Source organism: Manis pentadactyla, chromosome 7 (genome assembly GCF_030020395.1).
Source record: "Manis pentadactyla isolate mManPen7 chromosome 7, mManPen7.hap1, whole genome shotgun sequence".
NCBI lineage: Eukaryota > Metazoa > Chordata > Mammalia > Pholidota > Manidae > Manis > Manis pentadactyla.
In genome coordinates this window covers 128,179,855-128,199,222 of record NC_080025.1, presented here as the reverse complement: position 1 = coordinate 128,199,222, position 19,368 = coordinate 128,179,855, and the positions used below count along the sequence as shown (strand labels likewise).

General features: G+C 40.7%; 1 protein-coding gene and 1 long non-coding RNA gene across 2 annotated transcripts; one reads left to right on the top strand and one right to left on the bottom strand.

The window, feature by feature from the left end:
- Positions 1 to 2,484: 2,484 nt before the first annotated feature.
- LOC118924330 (uncharacterized) lies at positions 2,485 to 7,304 on the bottom strand. The gene is made up of 3 exons (XR_005029559.2): positions 7,209 to 7,304; positions 3,757 to 3,790; positions 2,485 to 2,540 (listed from the first exon to the last, which is right to left on the bottom strand). It is a non-coding gene; the product is annotated as an uncharacterized LOC118924330 (long non-coding RNA).
- A 98-nt stretch (positions 7,305 to 7,402) lies between these two features.
- On the top strand, positions 7,403 to 10,819 carry KLF14 (KLF transcription factor 14). The gene has a single exon (XM_036909005.2). The coding sequence runs from the start codon at positions 7,535 to 7,537 to the stop codon at positions 8,516 to 8,518; it is 984 nt and encodes a 327-aa protein (XP_036764900.2). The 5' UTR covers positions 7,403 to 7,534; the 3' UTR covers positions 8,519 to 10,819.
- The last annotated feature ends 8,549 nt before the right edge of the window (positions 10,820 to 19,368 follow it).

The window sequence follows — 19,368 nt, the reverse complement described above, 5'->3', positions numbered from 1 at the left end:
GATCATGTCACTGCTCAAAGTTCTCCCTCAGACTCTCAGACTTCCCGCCTCACTCTTTACGTGGGTTTCCAAGGCCCTACATGACTCGCTTCCCACCTGCCCAGGTCCCTGAGCTCATTCATCTCTTACCATGCTCCTATTATCTTTCCTTTCACTTACTCTGTGTCACCCTTGTAGAATAATGGCTCCCCAAGATGTCCACAGCCTAATACCCAGAGCCTAAGAAGATGTTACAGTATTACCATAGTTTGACCAAAAGATGGTGGTGATGTGGATTAGGGTGTTGGCAGGGAAAATGAAAAAAGTGAATAGTCAAAATGTATTTTGAAGGTAGAATGAACCAATTGTGAAGATGAATTAAATGTGGGGGGCTGATGGAAAGGGAGGGGTCAAGAATGACACCCAATTTCCTAGCTTGAGGAACAGGATGGATGAAAGTGCAATTTACTGAGCAGGGAAGAATGCAGGAAGAGTAGGTATGAGGGCAGCAACCGAGAATTCGTCTCTTGAATATATTAAGCCTGAAATATCTATGAGGGGTGGGGAGCAATCAAATAGCCAGAGGGATATAAGACTGCCTGACATCCCTGGAAAATGGATCTGGTGTAAAGATGATAATTTCATAAGCTGTTGGCATGCAGATGTACCTAAGTCATGAGAAGTGTTAAAAATTACCTACAGAGACTGGGTAGGATTGAGAAAAGAGGGCATTGTATAGATTTCTGTAGAACTTAATTGTAAAGGGTAAGTAAAGGAGAAGAAATGAGCCATTAAGATAGAGAAGGAATATTTACAAAGAAGAAAGCCCCAAAAGCCACAAGAATGTAGTACAGAAACTAAAAGAGAGAGAGAAAGAGAATGTTTCATGGATTACTAGAGTGCTCTAAGAGTTTTAGTAATTTGAGGATTGGATTTAGCAATTTGGAGGTGAATGCTGATATTTTTTCTTTTTGAAAACAAAGATTTTTTGTGGTAAAATATATATAACAAAATTTACCATTCTAACCATTTTTAGGTGTACACCTCAATAACATTAAGTATTCTCACATTTTTGTGCATTTTATATGTATATACCTGTGCAAGAAAAATTGCTGTAGCAAAATGAGGTCTAAATATTGGGGCAGTTTTAATAATACTCTGTGCATGGGAATAAGAAAGTAGTGACAGAAAATACAGAATATATTCAGCTCTCGAAAAATTTGGCTTTGAAGGGGAATATGGCAGTGTGGCCATAGTGAGAGGACAATAGAGAGTCAAGAAAGAAAGACAGAGGTATTTTTTTAATTGGAGATATTAATCCATTATTGAATGTTGATTCAAATTATTAAGTGGAGGAGAGACAGAAGATGCTGGAAACAGAGGATATATTATGGACCCTGAAAGAGTAAGAAGTCATGGGGCTGTAATTCAGGGGAATGGACTGGCTTTTGCCAAAAGGTAGGAAGGAGAATGGCACAGAGGCAAACAAGTTAGCAATATTTCTGGGAATGTTGAATGTCTACTTGCAATTAGTAATCATGAATGAATCATGGTACTAATTTGTCAATTTATAGATTCCTATTCATTTATTCTATATACATTTACAGAATGCCTTCTATGCACCTCCTTTGAGTCACTTGTGACCAAAGGGATGGACAGGTCAGCCTCTCAAAGCCTAGAGGAGCATTTTTTGATGTTGTTCCTGGAAGCTTTAGAATGGGCTTGGGAGAGATATTATGTCTGTAACATGTACGTCAAGGCTATGGTAGACACTATGCTGAGAAATTACCATTATTCTACTTTCCATTTCAAATAATCCCCCTCTATATTCCAAAGCCAGTTCCTAAGAGGTTACACACGTGCCCTGGTTACAGAATAGCTCGTGATGGAGCAAGCTGTAGGGACCCTGAACCCTTCTCAACTTGAACAACTAATGCCCTGCCCTTTATCCAGTGAATCCCCTGATCCCAAGAAGCAACAATAAACAACATGAAAACTCCCCTCCCTTTCCAGCGAAACTCACTATATACAAGGCATCTCTTTTCTGCAATCCCCTCCAATCCTGCTGCTTCTCAGCCACAGACCTCCTCTCAGGGGGTCCTGCTCAGCAATCAGACTGGGTATCTGCCACTGCACCTAGAGGAGCCACTTCAGCATCCTTCCAGCCAGTATTAGTGTTCAAACCCAAATCTCTCATTTGCATGGTTTTTCCAAAATTCAGGAGGATCTTCCAGATAATTTGCAATATCAGCACCACATCCACAAATTAAGAAAAATATAAGCAAGAAAAAAATAAGCAAGTTTTTACTTATTTATTTTTGTTCACTATTGTAACTCCTGGTGCCTAGAAGAAAGCTTGGCATACAAAAAGCCATCAGTGTGAATGAGATGAATGGATGAATATCTAGAATCATACGTCAACCCAACAGCCGAACCCTCACTGGTGAAACATTTCCAGATCCTCACAACACTGCTTAAAAACTGCTTGTTTTCTGGTACCACTTACCTTAAACACAGAGGCACGTCCTTTCTTTTAGAAAGAGTTTCCCTTTGGTGATCACCTGCACAAAAGGAAATATTATCTTTTTGGCATTGTTGGTAGGAAAGATCCTGTTATCCACGGAAAGCACCCCTTCTGAACTAGTGTATAAGAAATCACAGTGGAATTATGAAGTATTTAGAGCTGAATAACCACAAAAGCACTATTTGGAAACCTTGTGGGACACAGATAAGCAAGGGAAATTTCTCTTCAAGAGGAATTTATAGCCCTAAATTATATTTTAGAAAACAATAAAGACTGGAAATTCATGTGGTATTTAATTTGAAAAGCTTTTTCTAAAAAAAAAAAATAACACAAACCCAACAAAAGTGTGAGAGAATAAAAATAAGTGCAGAAATTAAACAAATATATATTTAAGAGGAAACAGATGTGTCAACAAAATCCAGCTATTTAGAAAGACAAAAAAGAAAAAACAGAAAATTCACAAATATATAATATCAGGAATAGAAAGTAGGATATAACTATAGATGCTATAGATAATTTTTAAATAGTAAGGAAATGCTGTGACAAATATACCAAAACTTGGAAGGCTTAAATGTAATATCTGATTTTTAAAGAAAAACGTTAATTACCCAAATTGGCTCAAGAAGAAATGGAAAACCCAAATAAACTAACAACTGTTAGAGCAGTTGAATTGGATTTCAAAATATGATGCTTTCACAGATGATATTTACCAAACATTCAAGGAACAAATACTACCTATCTCATACAAACTGTTACAGAAAATAGAAAAAGAGAAATTTCCAAATGCATTTTATGAGCATAGTATAATGCTGATACCAAACATGAACAAAGGCACTGCAAGAAACTTATAAACCAATATCACTTATGGCATAGATGCTATAATAAAGCATTTGCAAATTGTATGAAGCAGTGTATTAAAGAATAATAGTACATTATGGCAAAACAAGGTGGACCTCAAAGAATGGAAGGACAGGTCCACATAAGAAAAATCTGCAAAGTGACCCATTACATTAGCATGTCAAAGACAAAATCTAATCACCTCAATAGTTTTAGAAAAGGCATTTAATACAATTCAATATTCACTTCGTAGGAATTTTAGAAAATATTCCTACTTTCAACTCAACTGGAATAGAAGGAACTACTTAACCTGATAAAGGGTTTCTACCAAAACTTTACAACAAATATAAATAATGATGACACATTAGAAACATGCTCAATGAGACAGAAATAGGAAAATAATGCTTGCTTCTCACCTTTATTATTTGATGTGATACTGGAGGTCCCAACCTAACCAATGAGATATAAAAGAGGAAAAGTATTAAGAGTGTTATGTATAGATAACATGATTATCAACATGAAGATACCAAAGAACATGCAAATAAGCTATTTAATAAGAAAGTTCAGCATGTTTGCTAAAACAAGATAATATTTCCAAACAGCAACAAATAACCAATTAAAACATTTAAAAAGAATCCCACTTAGAACACTAACAAAAACTGTAAGGTACCTAGGAATAAATCTAACAAGGAGTACAAGAGTTGTATATACAAATTATAAAATGTTATTGAAGGATATGAAGAAATCAGAATAATACTAATGTATTGGATGGCTCAATTTTATAAAGATGTCCAATCTCTCCAAGCTTAATCTATAAATTTAACCCAGCAAAATACCAAGGGTTCCCCAGTGGAAGTTGAAAAACAGATGCTAAAGTTAGTATGGAAGAGTAGAAGTCCAAAAATAGCCAGTACAATTTTTTTAAATGAACAAAAAGAGGAAATGCCCTTCCAGACATGAAGACTTATTATAAAGCCATAATAATTAAAACAGTATGGTATTGGGTCAGAATTGGTTTGATCAGTGGAAAAAGACAAAGAAGGAGCATATTGATGACTATGTGGAAATTTAATTTACATCATGGTGGCAAAACACATTATGAGGGAAATGAAAGACTATCTAGTAAATCAGGTAAGGACAACAGGTTTCCATACGGGGGAGAGAAGGAATAAAATTAAATTCATGCTTGCCACCATTCAGAAAGTCCCAGGTGGATAAATTTTACAAGTGTGGAAAACAAAACTTTAAAACATTAAGGAAAAAAATTATAAAAGGCTATTTCATGGCATCAGGCATGGAGGGATTTCTTTAATATGACACAAACGACACAGATGATAAAGATGTATTATCGTTTATGATATGAATATGACTACATATTACAAAGACACGAAAAGCAGTTAAAAGAGGATCCACAGAATGAGAAAATATAATTTTTATACACATGAACTCTTACAAATAAAAAGAAAGGTGAAAATATACACAGCCCACTGGGAAAATGAATGAGGTTTGTGAAAAAACAAATCACAGAATTAGGACCTTAACAGACAATCAATATATGAAGAAATGCTCAACCTCACTACCAGTGAGGGAAATTCAAACAAAACAACAAGATACTGCATTTAACAAAAATCAGATTGTCAGAAATAAGAAAAGTCTGAATCCAGAAAGTGTTGAAGGTCATGTGAGGGAAACAAGAACTCTCATAACTGCTCGTGGGTGTGTAAATTCAAGAACCATTTGGCAGTCCCTAATAAAGCCAAAAATGTATGTGTAGCCTAGCAATTCTCCATCTAAGTAGATACACAGATAAATTCTCACATATGTGCAAGAGACACATGGACACGTATACTCAAATTAGCACTGCCTGTAATACCATAATATTGGCAGCAGCTTAAATATTCATCAATAGGGGAATGTATCAACACAGCACATTCATATGCATGGATCCACAATATAGCAATTAAAATGAATGAACTGGATTTATATTTAACATGGAGAGAAAGAATAAAAACATACTATGAAGGAAAAAAATAAGTCACAGAATATTTACAGCCTAACACCACACATGTACATTAAAAAAACAAAGCAATATTCTGTATTTTTATAGATTCATATGCAGTAAAAGTATAAAATCTACATTAGAAAATTACATGCCAACTTCACAATAGTGTGTGCCTTTGGGGAAAAGGATGGAGGACTACAAAGGGGCTTCAAATCTATCAGAAATGTTGAATAGTTCCATTTTAAAAAAAAACAGATATGGCAAAACGTTGACATTTATCAGTTATACTGGATAGGTACCTGGGTGCTTGTAATAATCTCTCTGTAATTTAAATACCTTACATTTTCTCCAAATAGTAAAATTAAAAGAAAAACAGCTAGTAAAGAATTCTACCTCTGATAAACTTTTAAGATGTGTAGATTGGGAGTTAATTGTCATCTTGAGGCAAGGAACTTTGTAATCATTACCTGTTTTAGTACAGATAGTTAGATTAATAGAATAGAATCTCCACAAAAATAATAAAGCTGACAATATTATACAACTACTGAGAAGAATAAAGTAGTTTCTTTAATATAGGAAACATGGATAGTTCTCAAAACCATACAGAGGGGAAAAAAGTTGCAAAATGATATGACACTACTGTATTTGTAAATAAATTTCAAATGCATAAGCATGGTATAATATTTACATATAAACATACAGGTAATTAGGTAAACAAGGCATAATAACAAACGCTGGAAGAATACACACTTTGTAATACTGATTATCTAGGGTAGAGGAGGGAGAAGTTGAGTCCGACTTGGGAGAGAAAGTGACATTCAACTCTATCTGTAATCTTTAAATAAAAAACCTGAAGCAAATATGACACATATTTCACATTTGATTATTCTAAGAAGTAAACACATGACTGTATGTTATTCTTGATGTATATATATTCTTAATTTTCAACAGAAAAAGTACTGAATTACAAATAAAATGAGCATAATTCTCCAATATATAAGTAAAGCCTACGTACATCAAAACCCAAGCTCTGACCATTTTTAGATATTATCCTGCCTGCTTCTCTGTGTTTTTAATTTTTTAAAAATCAAAGGAAGCAGAAAATGAAAGCAATGAAGAAATGTTTGAAAAATTTTACATATATGATTATAATGAAAGAAAAACCTCCAGTCACAAAACACCATATGAGCAATTCTATACCATTTGCTATGTTTTCTTACTTTTAATTTTTGTCAAAAGAAAAATAAAAGACGCCACCTAATTGGAAACGTGACTTTCTATTATTAAAATTGTGGGAGTCCATTTTAAAGTGTTTATCTCGCTGCTAGTCTATAATTTATATTTCAGCGTGGAAATTTGTTTGGATGCCTGTGACAGGTTAATGCAGTTTAAACATGCATTTTTCTTTCGTTGGCTGAATAGTTAAATCGTTACTCAAAGGATTTTAAGTTTCAATTTCAATCATGAGAGGATTCTTTGCTTTTTTAAGGTTAAAAATATTTCTGGGGCAAATGCTTTTAATTAATGGGTACGTAGTGGATCTATTTAGGGAATTGGTACCGACGCTGGCTTAACAGTGGAACGGTTAAATGAGAAAACTTCTTTGGTGCGGACTTGGGGGTTATTTTAAATTTGGTCTGAGAGCGGAGGACAGAAGTGAAAAGCAATTCCAGCCCTCCTAACTAACGATCGTAATTATGAATCGCAAGACATGTCAGGTATTAGCAATTTTTTTCCCCTTAAAAAAAAAGTTTCTCCGACTCCGCCGGACACCCAGCTGGCGGAGGACCAGCGGGCGAAGGGGGGACGAAGCCGGCAGGCTGCCCAGAAGTTACGATCGGGGAGTTTTCTCTTTATTAAAATTACCTGGCTCACCAGCAGAGGCAAGAATGCGAAGACAAGATAATTTCCCGGGCAGTTAAAAATGACTTAGCCCGGTGGGCCGCGCGTTCCGAGGGGGTGTCCTGCGGGCCGGGGCGGGTCCGCCGCCCCCGCGGCTCCGGTGCGTCAGGGGCGCGTCAGGCGGGGCGGGCTCCGCGCGGGCGGCGGCGGCGGCGGCGGCGGCGGCGGGCGGCGCGCGCCGGGCCTCCTGCTTCTCGCTCCGAGGCTGCGGGACGGACCCTCCCGAGAAGTCTCTCGCCCGCGGCCGGCCGCGCTCGGACGGCGCCCGCCGGCGGCCGGGCGGTGCCAGCATGTCGGCGGCCGTGGCGTGCCTGGACTACTTCGCCGCCGAGTGCTTGGTGTCCATGTCCGCGGGCGCTGTGCTTCACCGCCGCCCGCTGGACCCCGAGGGCGCGGGCGGAGCCGCTGGCTCGGAGGTGGGTGCGGCGCCGCCGGAGTCCGCTCTGCCGGGTCCAGGGCCCCCGGGGCCCGCGTCCGTCCCCCGGCTCCCCCAGGTCCCCGCCCCCAGCCCCGGCGCGGGCGGCGCCGCGCCCCACCTGCTGGCTGCAAGCGTCTTGGCTGACTTGCGCGGCGACTGCGGGGAGGGCTTCGGGGAGGACTCGGGGGAAGCTCCGCGCGCCTCGTCCGGCTTCTCCGACCCGACGCGGGGCTTCGGCTCGACCCTGTGCTCAGAGCCGGCCCTGGCCTCTGGCGCGGTGGAAGTCTCCTGGTCCACGCACTCCTCCGACGCCCTTCGGGTGCCAGGCGCGCCTGCTATCCCGGGAGTGCCTGCGGCCCCCGGCGGGGTCTCTGGCGTGGCCCCTGGTGTGGGTCCCGCCCCCGCCACAGGTACTGTCGCCCGTCGGAGGCCAGTTACACCTGCAGCCAAGCGCCATCGCTGCCCCTTCCCGGGCTGCAACAAAGCCTATTACAAGTCGTCGCATCTCAAGTCCCACCAGCGCACCCACACGGGTGAGCGCCCTTTCTCCTGCGACTGGCTCGACTGCGACAAGAAGTTCACGCGCTCCGACGAGCTGGCCCGTCACTACAGGACGCACACGGGCGAGAAGCGCTTCTCCTGCCCCCTCTGCCCCAAGCAGTTCTCCCGGAGCGACCACCTGACCAAGCATGCTCGTCGCCACCCAGCCTATCATCCCGACATGATCGAATACCGGGGGCGCCGTCGCACTCCCCGCGTCCAGTCGCAACCCACCTGTCTAGTGGACAGCTCCAACTCCGTCACTGGCCAGACGCCCGGCCTCACCACCTGCCTGTCTGACAGTCCGTGCTGTTAGTCGTCCCTTCAAGGACGCTCCCCAGGCTGTTGTCCCTGCCTTCTCTTTGCCCAGCCCTCTTTCCCAGAATCATTAGGCCAAGGCACAGACTGGTTCCTTTGCTCTAAGGGTGGATCCAGGCAGTCACGTTGGACTCTGGGGAGGGATTGGGGACCCGTAAATAGCAGGAATTCTTACAACACGCATATCATCCTAAAAGGGGGAGGGGGGAGGTTGCCTCAAACATCCCCCAGGAATTGGTGAGAAGGGATGAACCCCGGTACTCTCCAGAGTCCTGAAGACTCTCCCTTCCCTGGAACCAGAGATGTGAAACTGGAATTCTCAGGTGCCCGAGGAGCTCGCAGTCTCAGAGGACTCTGGTGTCTTACCCACCCACCAGGGCGGACCTTGGAGACAGTGACAGGGGTGGCAGTCTTGGAAATATCCAGGTCTGGGATGGTGAGAGGCCTTTGGAAACAGAAATGATTTCTATTTCTGTGAACAGCAATGTTTACTAATTTATTTTTAGTATCTTTTAAACAGGGATCCCAGGTTGATGGGAGGTTGATGTCCTCTATTCCCCAATTGCCCCAGCTACCTCTGCTAGGAGAGGTCATGTAAGAGTCCATGTAGACTGGGAGATGCTTCTTGGTGTCAGGGGAGTGGTGCAAGGCTGTTTGCAGGTCCTGCTGCATTGTTTGGAACCCTACACTTGCGTCGTTGCCTTCCTTCCTATTTGGATTCCTATTTGGAGAGGGTAACTTCCTGGCTCACTCTGACAGTGAGATTGGTTTAAAAATTTGGAAACAGCCATAAAAGCATAAGGAATAAAAGGGTGGTCCAAGCTAGATACCCCTTCACCCAGAGGGCAAACCCAAGTGACTTTGGGTGAGATAAGTCCAAAACAAAACCTTTCAGAACTATTATTAATATTCAGGGAAATAAGGACATGAGGTCCCAGCTGCCCACTCTAAATAATCTCAGGTGTGGTAGATTCTGTTCATTTCTTAGTGGCTAGCTAGGGGTTTATTTCCCTCCGGGTCTGTGCATTTTTGTTTGCAACAGGTGAGTTGGTGGTTTGGGGAGGAGAAGGTGAGAGTGGCTTCTTCTAAAGAGCTGGTTGCCCTGGATTTCGGGAAGGAACAGGGAAGTGGAAGTTGTTATCAGATAGGAGGACCCTTCTCTCCTAACCTTGGAGTCCCTCCAGGTAACACCCTCAGGACCCCTCTCCCCCAGTGCAGAAATTATCAACAGTATTTATTTATTTTCTATATGTATCTCTGCTGCTATGGATGAAATCGTCGGCGACTCTGCTTATGTATGTGTGAATTTGTGTATGTGTGACCCTTTCATTAGAGATGGGGCTGACAGGCATTTCATGCTCTGGTAAGGTTCCCTCCTGAATATCTTGTAATAGTACATCAATCACACTTGTGAAGGGTGCCATAATCTCAGAGGACCATAACAGGTATCTAGTTAAATAAACTGCTTTCTTCCATTTTACAAATGAGGATGCTGAAGCCTAGATAAGCTCAAAATCACATGCTGAGTTGCTGGCAAAAGCCATGACTAGGACTGGAAGCCATTATGTAGCCTTCTAAGTGATCCTTTCCCTCACACTGGTTATTCCACCTCCTCTCTCTTTGGGCGCTTAGTCAAAGGACACCACTCTCTCTGCCACCAGGATTCCTTCTCTCCCTGTCCTATCACTTCTATGTTTCTTCAAGTGTCCAGTTCCCACTAAACCCTTTGCCTATTGTGTTTAGCCCCAAAGCAGGTTGAGTCCATTCCTCCTTCCACACCATGTAGACTTAGAGTGGGAATGACTCTTTGGCATCCTGGGAAAGGTTTTGTATTTTGACCTGATCAGATGAATTTTCAATGCCAATTTTTTGTTGTTGTTTGTTTGCTTCCTGGTCCTGTGCCTTCCAGCATCCTCAAGAGAGTGAGTGATACAAACTTGCATTGGGTCTCTGCTAAGTGCTCCTACACCAAGTGAGGGGAGGGTCCTTAGGAAGGGCCCAAAGGATATGGCTTGTGAACCTAAAGAGCTTCGGTGTTTCCTGATGTGGACTAACCAGGGAAAGTGGAGCTCTCCTTGAGTAGCATATTGGAGTCAGAGGCCCCCAGTTGTGGAGGTGGGTTTTAGTGTTGGGAAGACTCCTCCCTTTGGTCCATTTGTCTCATCAGCTGGGACTGGATAGGAAGAACACTCTGGGTCCCCTTGAGAAATATGATTTCACCTTTGTCCTCTTCAGTAGATCTATTGGGGAGGTGGACCCATGAAGCTCACCATTCTGGAATTAAGCTCAAAAAAGCTTGGCTTTTTCAACCACCATTTGATAAATATCTTTTGATCCTCTATCTCCCAAGTATTGTCCTTATTTGGGTTCTTCTACCTTGGAGTCTTTCATCTGCAGATGGCCTCTGACAGTCTTCATGTGGCATGTCTTTCAATAACTCCTCCTCGGACTTGGGGTGGTGGGGAGGGAGACATCCAGACACTACAATAGCCAGATAATGGAAGCAAGATTTGTCTGTCTTAGTCTTGGTACTGTTACCCTCTTCATTCCAGCGGCCAGACAGTTCTTGAGGAGCACCTAGTGAAGTGCCTTGGAAGGGGATTCCTAGTTTTATTGGTGTTTCTTTTGCTTCTTTTTGTTAAACAGATGGAACTCAGCTAGTAAACGTCTGGGTATTGGTTGGGATCTGCCTGAACGTCTGGGCTCTTGTTCCATCTCTCCCATCCTGTGTTCTGATGTAGGAATGACCTAGTAACAGAATCTATTAATAGAAGTCTTCCTGAAATCTGGGTTGGAAGCTGGAGATGAATTCCAGATCAGACCTTGGGTGTGAGGGAATTGGGTTCCCTACCCATGCTGGTAGTGGTGAAGAGCACAGGCCTTGTCCCTACCAGTGGGGACAAGAATCTGTCTTTGTCCCAATTTCCCTGTTCTTCTCCAAGTAGGAAACCATATTGGAATATCACTCTTGGTCCCTTTCTCTATGTTTTACTCACATTTCCCCAAAGGAAGATTATGTTCTCTGATAGAGACATAGGGAGGAGGTTCATTTTATACACACACACAGCTCTCTTCTCTCTTTTACACCTCTTTGCCTGCAATGTGTATGCACTCCACTCAAAACTTTCTTTCATATGGTAAGCACACCTGCTGAGGCCCAGGCCTGCCTTCCAGAGGCAGTCTGAAGAGCACCTCTATCTCCACTTTTGGGGCAACAGTGTTTGTTGAAACATTCCAGGTAAGTGTTTCCTTTGAATATTCTCCTTTGGGTATGTAATCCCAATGCTAGGAATTGGGAGAAGTAGAAGAGCCAGTGGAGGGATGGTATTAGAAAACCTGGATTTGTCCATAGGTACAGCTTCATCAACAAAATACTAATATTTTGATCCTCATTAGTCTGTTTCCTGTATCTATTACTCAGTTGAGAACTTAGAGGAGAAAGGGATATGATTAATTTTCCCCCTTAAGTTGCAGTACATGTGAATATGCATTAACTGTTACATCTTGCAAAATAGGCACTCTGACTAGATTAGGGTACCAAATAAGATGTGCGGAGGTAGGACATCTGGTGTACCAGGGCATTAGTGCTGTACTGATCTTGGGCCTTTCAGTTTTTTGGCCTTTTCGTGTCCTAGCAGCTTATGGTAGCTAGTGTCCATAGGCAAGCTACAATTTTTTTTAGAGGTACCAGACATAGGGCTTTAAAAAAGTAGGCTGAACAGACCACTGTCGCTGACCTTGATTCATACAGACACAGTTGAGGCAGGCTTGCTGCAGAAGTGAAATGCACTATTGAATGGAATAATTTGTGCTTCCTTTATTCTCAGCCAGAATCACAGATGAAAACTTTAAGGTACAATGATGTAAGTTCCATGTGTACTTCGGAACAAAAGTTTAGGGATTCTAGCCCTAAATTGTGCTGAGGATTAGCAGGTAGTGTAGGATCAGTTTCACCCAATTTGGTTCCCTCTTCTCTTGATGTGAATTACAACCTTCTGTGGAACCAGAGAGAGACCTATGTGTGGGGCCAAGTTCTTTAATTCACATGCGATATTCAGAGTCACCTTCTATTTGTGTCCCAAGTTGGTGACAGGTGTGTTGACTATATAGCCCTGATGGTGGAATTTCAGGGATTCAAGCTGTGCTTTCAATCACAGAGGAATTGTGTATTTTAATGATAAATATAAAAAGAAGAATGCAAATGTTTGCTATATAGGGGTTTGAGGTAGAGAAAAGAGATGCCATTATAATCCCAAAAGCTAGGAAGAGTATTTTAAAAATCCAGGTGTGCCTGGATTCTTCTCTTCCGGGGAACCAGGTGTATTCAGGGAATCAAGTCGGAACCATATTTGTTTTAAATACATGTATTAGATCTTGAAGTTGAAACAGAAGCAGTGGGAGGATAAAAACTGAGTAAAGGAAGATAGGTTGATTGAGCTGGAAGAAGAGAAGGATTTCTTTAGAAGAAAGAATGTGTTCTTAGAGGATAGAATTAACAATACAAATGGGAAAGACCAGGACCCAAGCAATCTTAAAGATGGGATTCTAAAAAAGGGTGGTGGTTTAGTCGTTATTAGGTGAGAGGAGGTAATTGGAACCCGAAGGATAATGCAAGCAAGCTCTCAGAAAAAGTAGAAATGCCTACCGCCACCAGGGATCTCTGATGAAGGGAATATCAAGAGGTACTTACCTGAATAGAAAATTATTCCTTCACCACTAATGTAAGTATACTAGATGGTTACAGAAAGTAAAGACATTATTTGTAACATTTTTAGCTTAGTCTCAGTGATACTACCATTGTAAATGGAATAGGATCACATTTATGGCTTGGAGAATGTATAGAGTCAGGTCCAAGGAAAAGCATAAGATAGATGAAACAAAAGAAATATTATCAAAGTAATTAAATTAATAGAATTCAAGAAGATGAAAGCATGATAATCTCAATTGGCTCCAAAGTAACTATTTGTTAAAACCAAACCCAACTTGTGATTTAATTTTAAAAGACCTTAACACACTATTAACAAAAAACAAATTCTTAAATTACTGAAAGGTATCCTCCAAAAGCCTACAGTAAACATCCAAGTGAATGTTGAAAGATTGCAGGTATTCTTGTTGGCCATTTGTAAGATAGAAGTCTCAACAAACTCCAGACAGGTAATCACATAAAAATGCAACAAAAATATAACCAAAAAACCCATGCATTGGGAAATGTAAAAGCAAACCTCTATATAACTCAGATAAAAGGGCGGTCACAAAGTTTAGAACTGAATGAAAACCAAAAGCATTACCTAGCAAAACTTCTGTGATGCAAGAAAGGGAAAGAAGTGTAGCACTGGGGCAGACCCTGGGGAAAGAAGTGTGGTCTAAAGCTTCAAATTTTTTAATAAAAAAAACATTTTAAGTGAATAAACTAAGCTTTCAATTTCACGAGAAAAGGGAAACAAATTCAAAGAAAGTAGAAAAAGACATTACCACAGACAGTGCATTCTCAATAGGGAAGATACTGCCCCCAAGGGAGCAAAAACTGGTTCTTGAGGGGTGAAAAACATGTTACATATCACAATGGTTGTGGCCCTCCAAAAGGCCATACTTCATAAATAGATATACACTATATGGCTTAGGATTTGGAGTGGGAGTGATTAGGGAAAAAGAAATGTCTTAAAATTCTCCTAGAAGGGTGATAATAAGAAAAAGTTGAAAAACACTGCCATCGATAAAAGCAGAAGTTAGTCAAACAGAAAAAAGTGAGTAGAGTTGAGCAAAACTCTTTTTAAAAGCCTAATAAAAATAGATTTCTTTCTTTGGCAAATATGATTAAGAAAAAAGAAGGAACAAGAAAAGTTATCAGGAATAAAACAGGAGATAATATAATAACACATGAGCAGATTTTTTTTATTATAAGAAAATAACTATATCAATAGAGCTGAAAAAATATGAATAACTTTATAGGAAAATATACAATTTTTAAGTAGTCTACAAAGATGTAGAAAATCTGAAAATGAAATGGTAAAGTTCTATCCCCAAAAAAGGTACTAAGTCTAGGTGGTTGTACAGTCAAGTTCTCTAAACCTTTAATAAACAGGTAACTTCCATCTGTTGTAAATTGGTCCAAATCATAGAAAAGCACAGAAAATTATCCAACTTATATTGTTAAGGTAACTTTAGGACAAGAAAAAAAAAACACTTTTATCTATAAAGATGGGTGTAAAAATCCTAAGTAAAATACTAGAAATTCTAATTCAGCAGTGAATGAAAAAATAATGCATTATGATCATGTGAGGTTTATCTCAGGAATGCAAGAGTAATTCAAAAGTAGAGACTTATTAATATTCACATTAATTGAAGAAAGGAGAACATCAATGGCATTTTTATAAGCTAGCAAATATTTCTCAGAAAATATGATAGCTTAATGATTCCATACACAGTAACAATTAATAGCATAAAGAACATTTATAGACAAGGCTATAAAACTTTTACTGAATGGCATAAAAGAAAATATGAGTAAGTGGAGTTAATTAAAGTGTAGATGGTAAAAGTACTATAAAGATGTCAGTCCAAGTCTCAAATTTACATATGTACTGCAATTCTAATCGAAACCCCAAAAAGATTTTTCATGAAACTTTTTCAAGGAACTGTTACAGAAGATCGTAGGGGGCGGGTAGAGGAAAAATAGCTATATCAGATACCAAATATTACAAAGCTATGGTCATTACAAGAGTGTAGTATGGTGCAGAAACACACAAATATGAAAGTGGAATTGAATTAAAAAACTCAAAAGTAGACTTGTGAATATAGAGAAATCTGGCATATTAAAGAGAAGGCACTTCATGTCTGTGGAGAAAAGACAGACTAATCAATAAATGCTGAAGAGATAATTGGCTCTTCCAAAGACAATGAAACCACGAAAGAAAGCACAACATTACTATCTCAAACCTTTCAGAGAAATAAATTTCAGATGATAAAGACATAAACATTTTTAAGCTATAAAAAGTATTATTCAGAAAACCTTAAAAATACCATCTTTGGATAAGGAAGACCTCATCTAGGACACAAAAAATTTTTAATAAAAATTAAATGGAAACAACAGATTTGACTGCATCAAAATTCTGAAATGTTTTACATCTGAAATACTAACAAAGTAAATATCAAGCTACACTTGAAAAAAAAGTATGAAATAGGCACAGAGTTAATATCCAGAATATATAAAAACCCAAAAATCTAAGAGATAAGTGGTCGAAGAATAGTAACAGGCAATTTAAAGAAAGAACCAGGATTGAGAGACAGTCAATGAATCTTTAGCCTTATGTATAGAATGCTGTTGCTCTTTTAAAGGGAGAATATTTTCATGTATTGCTTGCATAAGTTTAAAATTTTTTTTAATATATTTTAAAGGCAGGGGAAAATAGTATTGGTTAAAAAGCAAAGCAGATGATAGGGTAGGAAATGATATACCAGGCAAATGTTAATAAAGCAAGTAAGTGTGACAAGATTAATATCAGAGTTAATATAAAATTCAAAATACAAAACATTAGTGAGGCAAAGATAGATTATTTTATATGGAGAAAAAGTATAGTACACTAAGGCTCTAAAGCAATGAAGAACCTCTTTGCCCATATATTAGGGATGTCACTCAGGAACACCAGTGGCCTCTTCCAGGACCTGGACAGGGGTATCTCTGCCTTCTCTCACTAGGAGTTCAGAGTCTCGTTCCTATTTTTTCCCATTTTCTAAACTCATTGCAGGGGCGGGGCCAGGGAGGTGCCAACAAAGGTTAGATCCCACAGGGGTGAGCCCAATCCAGATGACCTCAGGAAAATCTTCTTTCCCCCACTGAAGCACTTCCTTCCTTTTTCTTCCTCCAGAATACTCACTCTGTCCCTCTCATTTTTCCACAACAGCTCTTGATGATCAGGTATACCCTAATATATGGGCAAAGAGGTTCTTAATTGCTTTAAAATCTTTGTGGTGTACTAGTTCCCTTTTCATAACATTCTAGTTTAGTAAAGGGGAAGAAAAGAAAAAACAGCCAAAAACATACAAACATTTACAGGGTGGTACCATCCTTTATTATCTTTAGCTGATTTCACTTTATTAGCAAGCTCCTCCTCCTGTTAATCACAGAGACAAAATTCTAATTCATCAATCCCTTCCTCTGGGCTTCCTCCTTCCCAGGGTCTCCCTGCTCCTTCCCACCACGGTTTCTGAGTGCTGGGAGCGCGGGTGTCCTCGTGATGGCAGGGAGGGAAGTCGTTTCAGGGCTGTGTGCTGCACTGTTCTTCAGGCCCTCACTCATTTGCCCTGCTGTGTGGCTGTCCTGGGGATCTCTGTGTACATGCCCTGGGGGGCATGTACTACTTGTGTCCAATTAGTTGCAACAGGTCCCACTGTCCCCTTTCTTATACTCATTACTGTAACCTATGGTCCTGCTAGCCTCTCATTGTGAGGTCTCTGCTTAAGGCAACTTTCTCATCCCAAATGCAGCCATTTTCTGGACCTTAGGTTCTCTGAGCATTTTTGTACCCTTTTACCAGGGTATGAAAAATATTCTGGTTCTCCTCCATAACACATCAAGACCGTAGGGACATAGGGTGTAGAAACAGGCCCATCTGCCTAGACATGTCTGAGCCATTTCAGAATTACTTCTTTAATGGCACCATGCTGCCCCTGCACTATGCTGAACATGGGGTGGAAATGAAGGATCATCCCAGAATTCCAGATTCTACCTCAACTTATCTGGGGTGTCCATCTTCCCCATTCTGAGCCAAGGCCCAAAGAATGGTGTGGGGAGCTGAAACATCCCTTTTCAGGGATGTGAGCACCACGGAAGTCTAGTCTCTACCCCTCTAACCTTCCCCCCACCCTTGGCTCTTCCAACTGGAATAACACTTCACTGCCTCAGTAGGTGGCAACTTCCTACCATCGAACTACAGTTTACTCTGCTGCTTAATAATGCTAAAGCTTTTTGTCCAGCTACATACTTCGCTCTTAATATTTAAGAGTGTTTGGAATTTGGAGCTTCCTTTACTTTCCAAAAAAAGCTTTCAAGACTATTCAGTTACAGGCTTCTAAGTAGAGTCATTATTTACCTTTTCATTCTTGCTATAGCAATCATGATATTCTCTAAGGCAAATGGATGCGTCTGGTTAAAAAGAGAATGGTCACATGGAAGAAAATAAGGAAAGATACTACATTAATATTTTTCAAAACATATCTCCCTCACACCAATTTTTAGTCTGGTTAAAAATTAAGTTTTTAGTTCTGAAGGTGGAACTAAGAACAGGTTTTTTTCCCCTCTGATTGGGTCCTTATAAGAGAGTATACTTAACAAATAAAAATAAAAGTTTTAGTCTTTCTTCTGCAAACCTAGAATTAAGGAAAGACCAAGGGAAAGGAAGGATCGTAGTTACTACTGCTCTAAGCAGGGCATGTAGGGCACAGGCAGATGGCAGAGAGGGTTTCAGCAGCATCCTTCACCCTGCTTGTTCCCAAGGAGCTCTAGGCCCACTCTTCCACTCAAGGGAGGGACAGCAACTTGGTCAGTGGGTTCCAGCAGGGGTCAGCAATGGATTGGACTGGAGTGCACCTAGCAGCCCCGGAGGCGGTGCTAGAGGCTTTCCTTCTGGGGCTGAGTGTAAGCATGGCTTTTACCTAAAAGAACCAGGCTTTCATGGGCCAGGACATAACATTTCAACAAATATTTATTGAGCATTTACAACATGTCAGGCACTGTTACAGGCACTTGGGATACATAAGTGAATAAAACAAAGATCCCTACCCTTAAAATTTCATATTCTAGCCAATGAGATAGAGAAAATAAGCAGTAAGTAAATTATATAGTATCTTAGGTAATAAAAGATTTGGGATTTTTAAAAAGTAGAACAGGTTAAGTGGGATCAGGAGTGCTGCATGGGAATAGGGACTGGATTAAGGCCATAAGAAAGGGTGATCTGGGTAGGCTTCATTGTGTCAATAAGATAGGAACAAAGACTTGAAGGAGGTGAGGAAGTTAACCAGGAGACACAGGGGAGTTGGGGAGGGTGTATCCAGGCCGAGGGAACAGCTAAAGAAACAACCCTAGGGTATGAGATCAAGAAACAGAAAGGAGATCAGCATGGCTGGAGCAGAATTATGATCAGAAGGAATTTATAGGGTATTATAATGGCTTTGGTTTTTCCCCTGGGTAAAATGGGCAGTTCAACATAAGAAATGAGGTTGCTGAGGAGAAGCAAGCAAAGGAGAATGAGAAGGTGCGACCAGTGAGGTGGAAAGAAAGCCTAGAGTGTGATGTCCTAGGAAGTATCCAAAAAGGGAGTGGTCGGCTTTGTCGGGGGCTCATGCTGAGTCAAGTAGGATGAAGGCGGGGAAACTGGCTGTGGGCTCTAGCCATTCAGTGGTCTTTGGTGACTTTGGTAAGAGCAGTTGTGGTGCAGTGGTAGGAGTAAATGCCAGATTGCAATGAATTTAAGAAAGAACTGTAGAGAAGCTGGAGACCATGTGTATAGAGCTCTATTTTTATGCATTTTTATGCAAATGGGAGCAAAGGAATGGATTGGAAATTGGTATGAAAAAATGGGGTTGAGAAGAGATTGCTTTTTTTATTTTAATGGAGAAATGAAATCCCAGCCTATCTATTATGCTAATGAAAGCGGTCAGAGAGGGGGTAGAAAGTCACTAATTCAAGACAAAGATGGGAGAGAATTGAAGGAGCGATATCCTTGAGGAGGTAAGGACGGTGGGACCTAGTGCACAAGTGGGGGGATTGATTTTAGCTAGGAACATGGATACTTCATCTGTGAAGCGGTTGGAGATTCAGATCTTTTCCTCCTTAAGGCCTGCACACATTATAGT

What these genes read in the sequence shown, in the direction of transcription:
- KLF14 (XM_036909005.2), top strand. Translation starts at nt 7,535, where the DNA reads ATGTCGGCGGCCGTGGCGTGCCTGGACTACTTCGCCGCCGAGTGCTTG.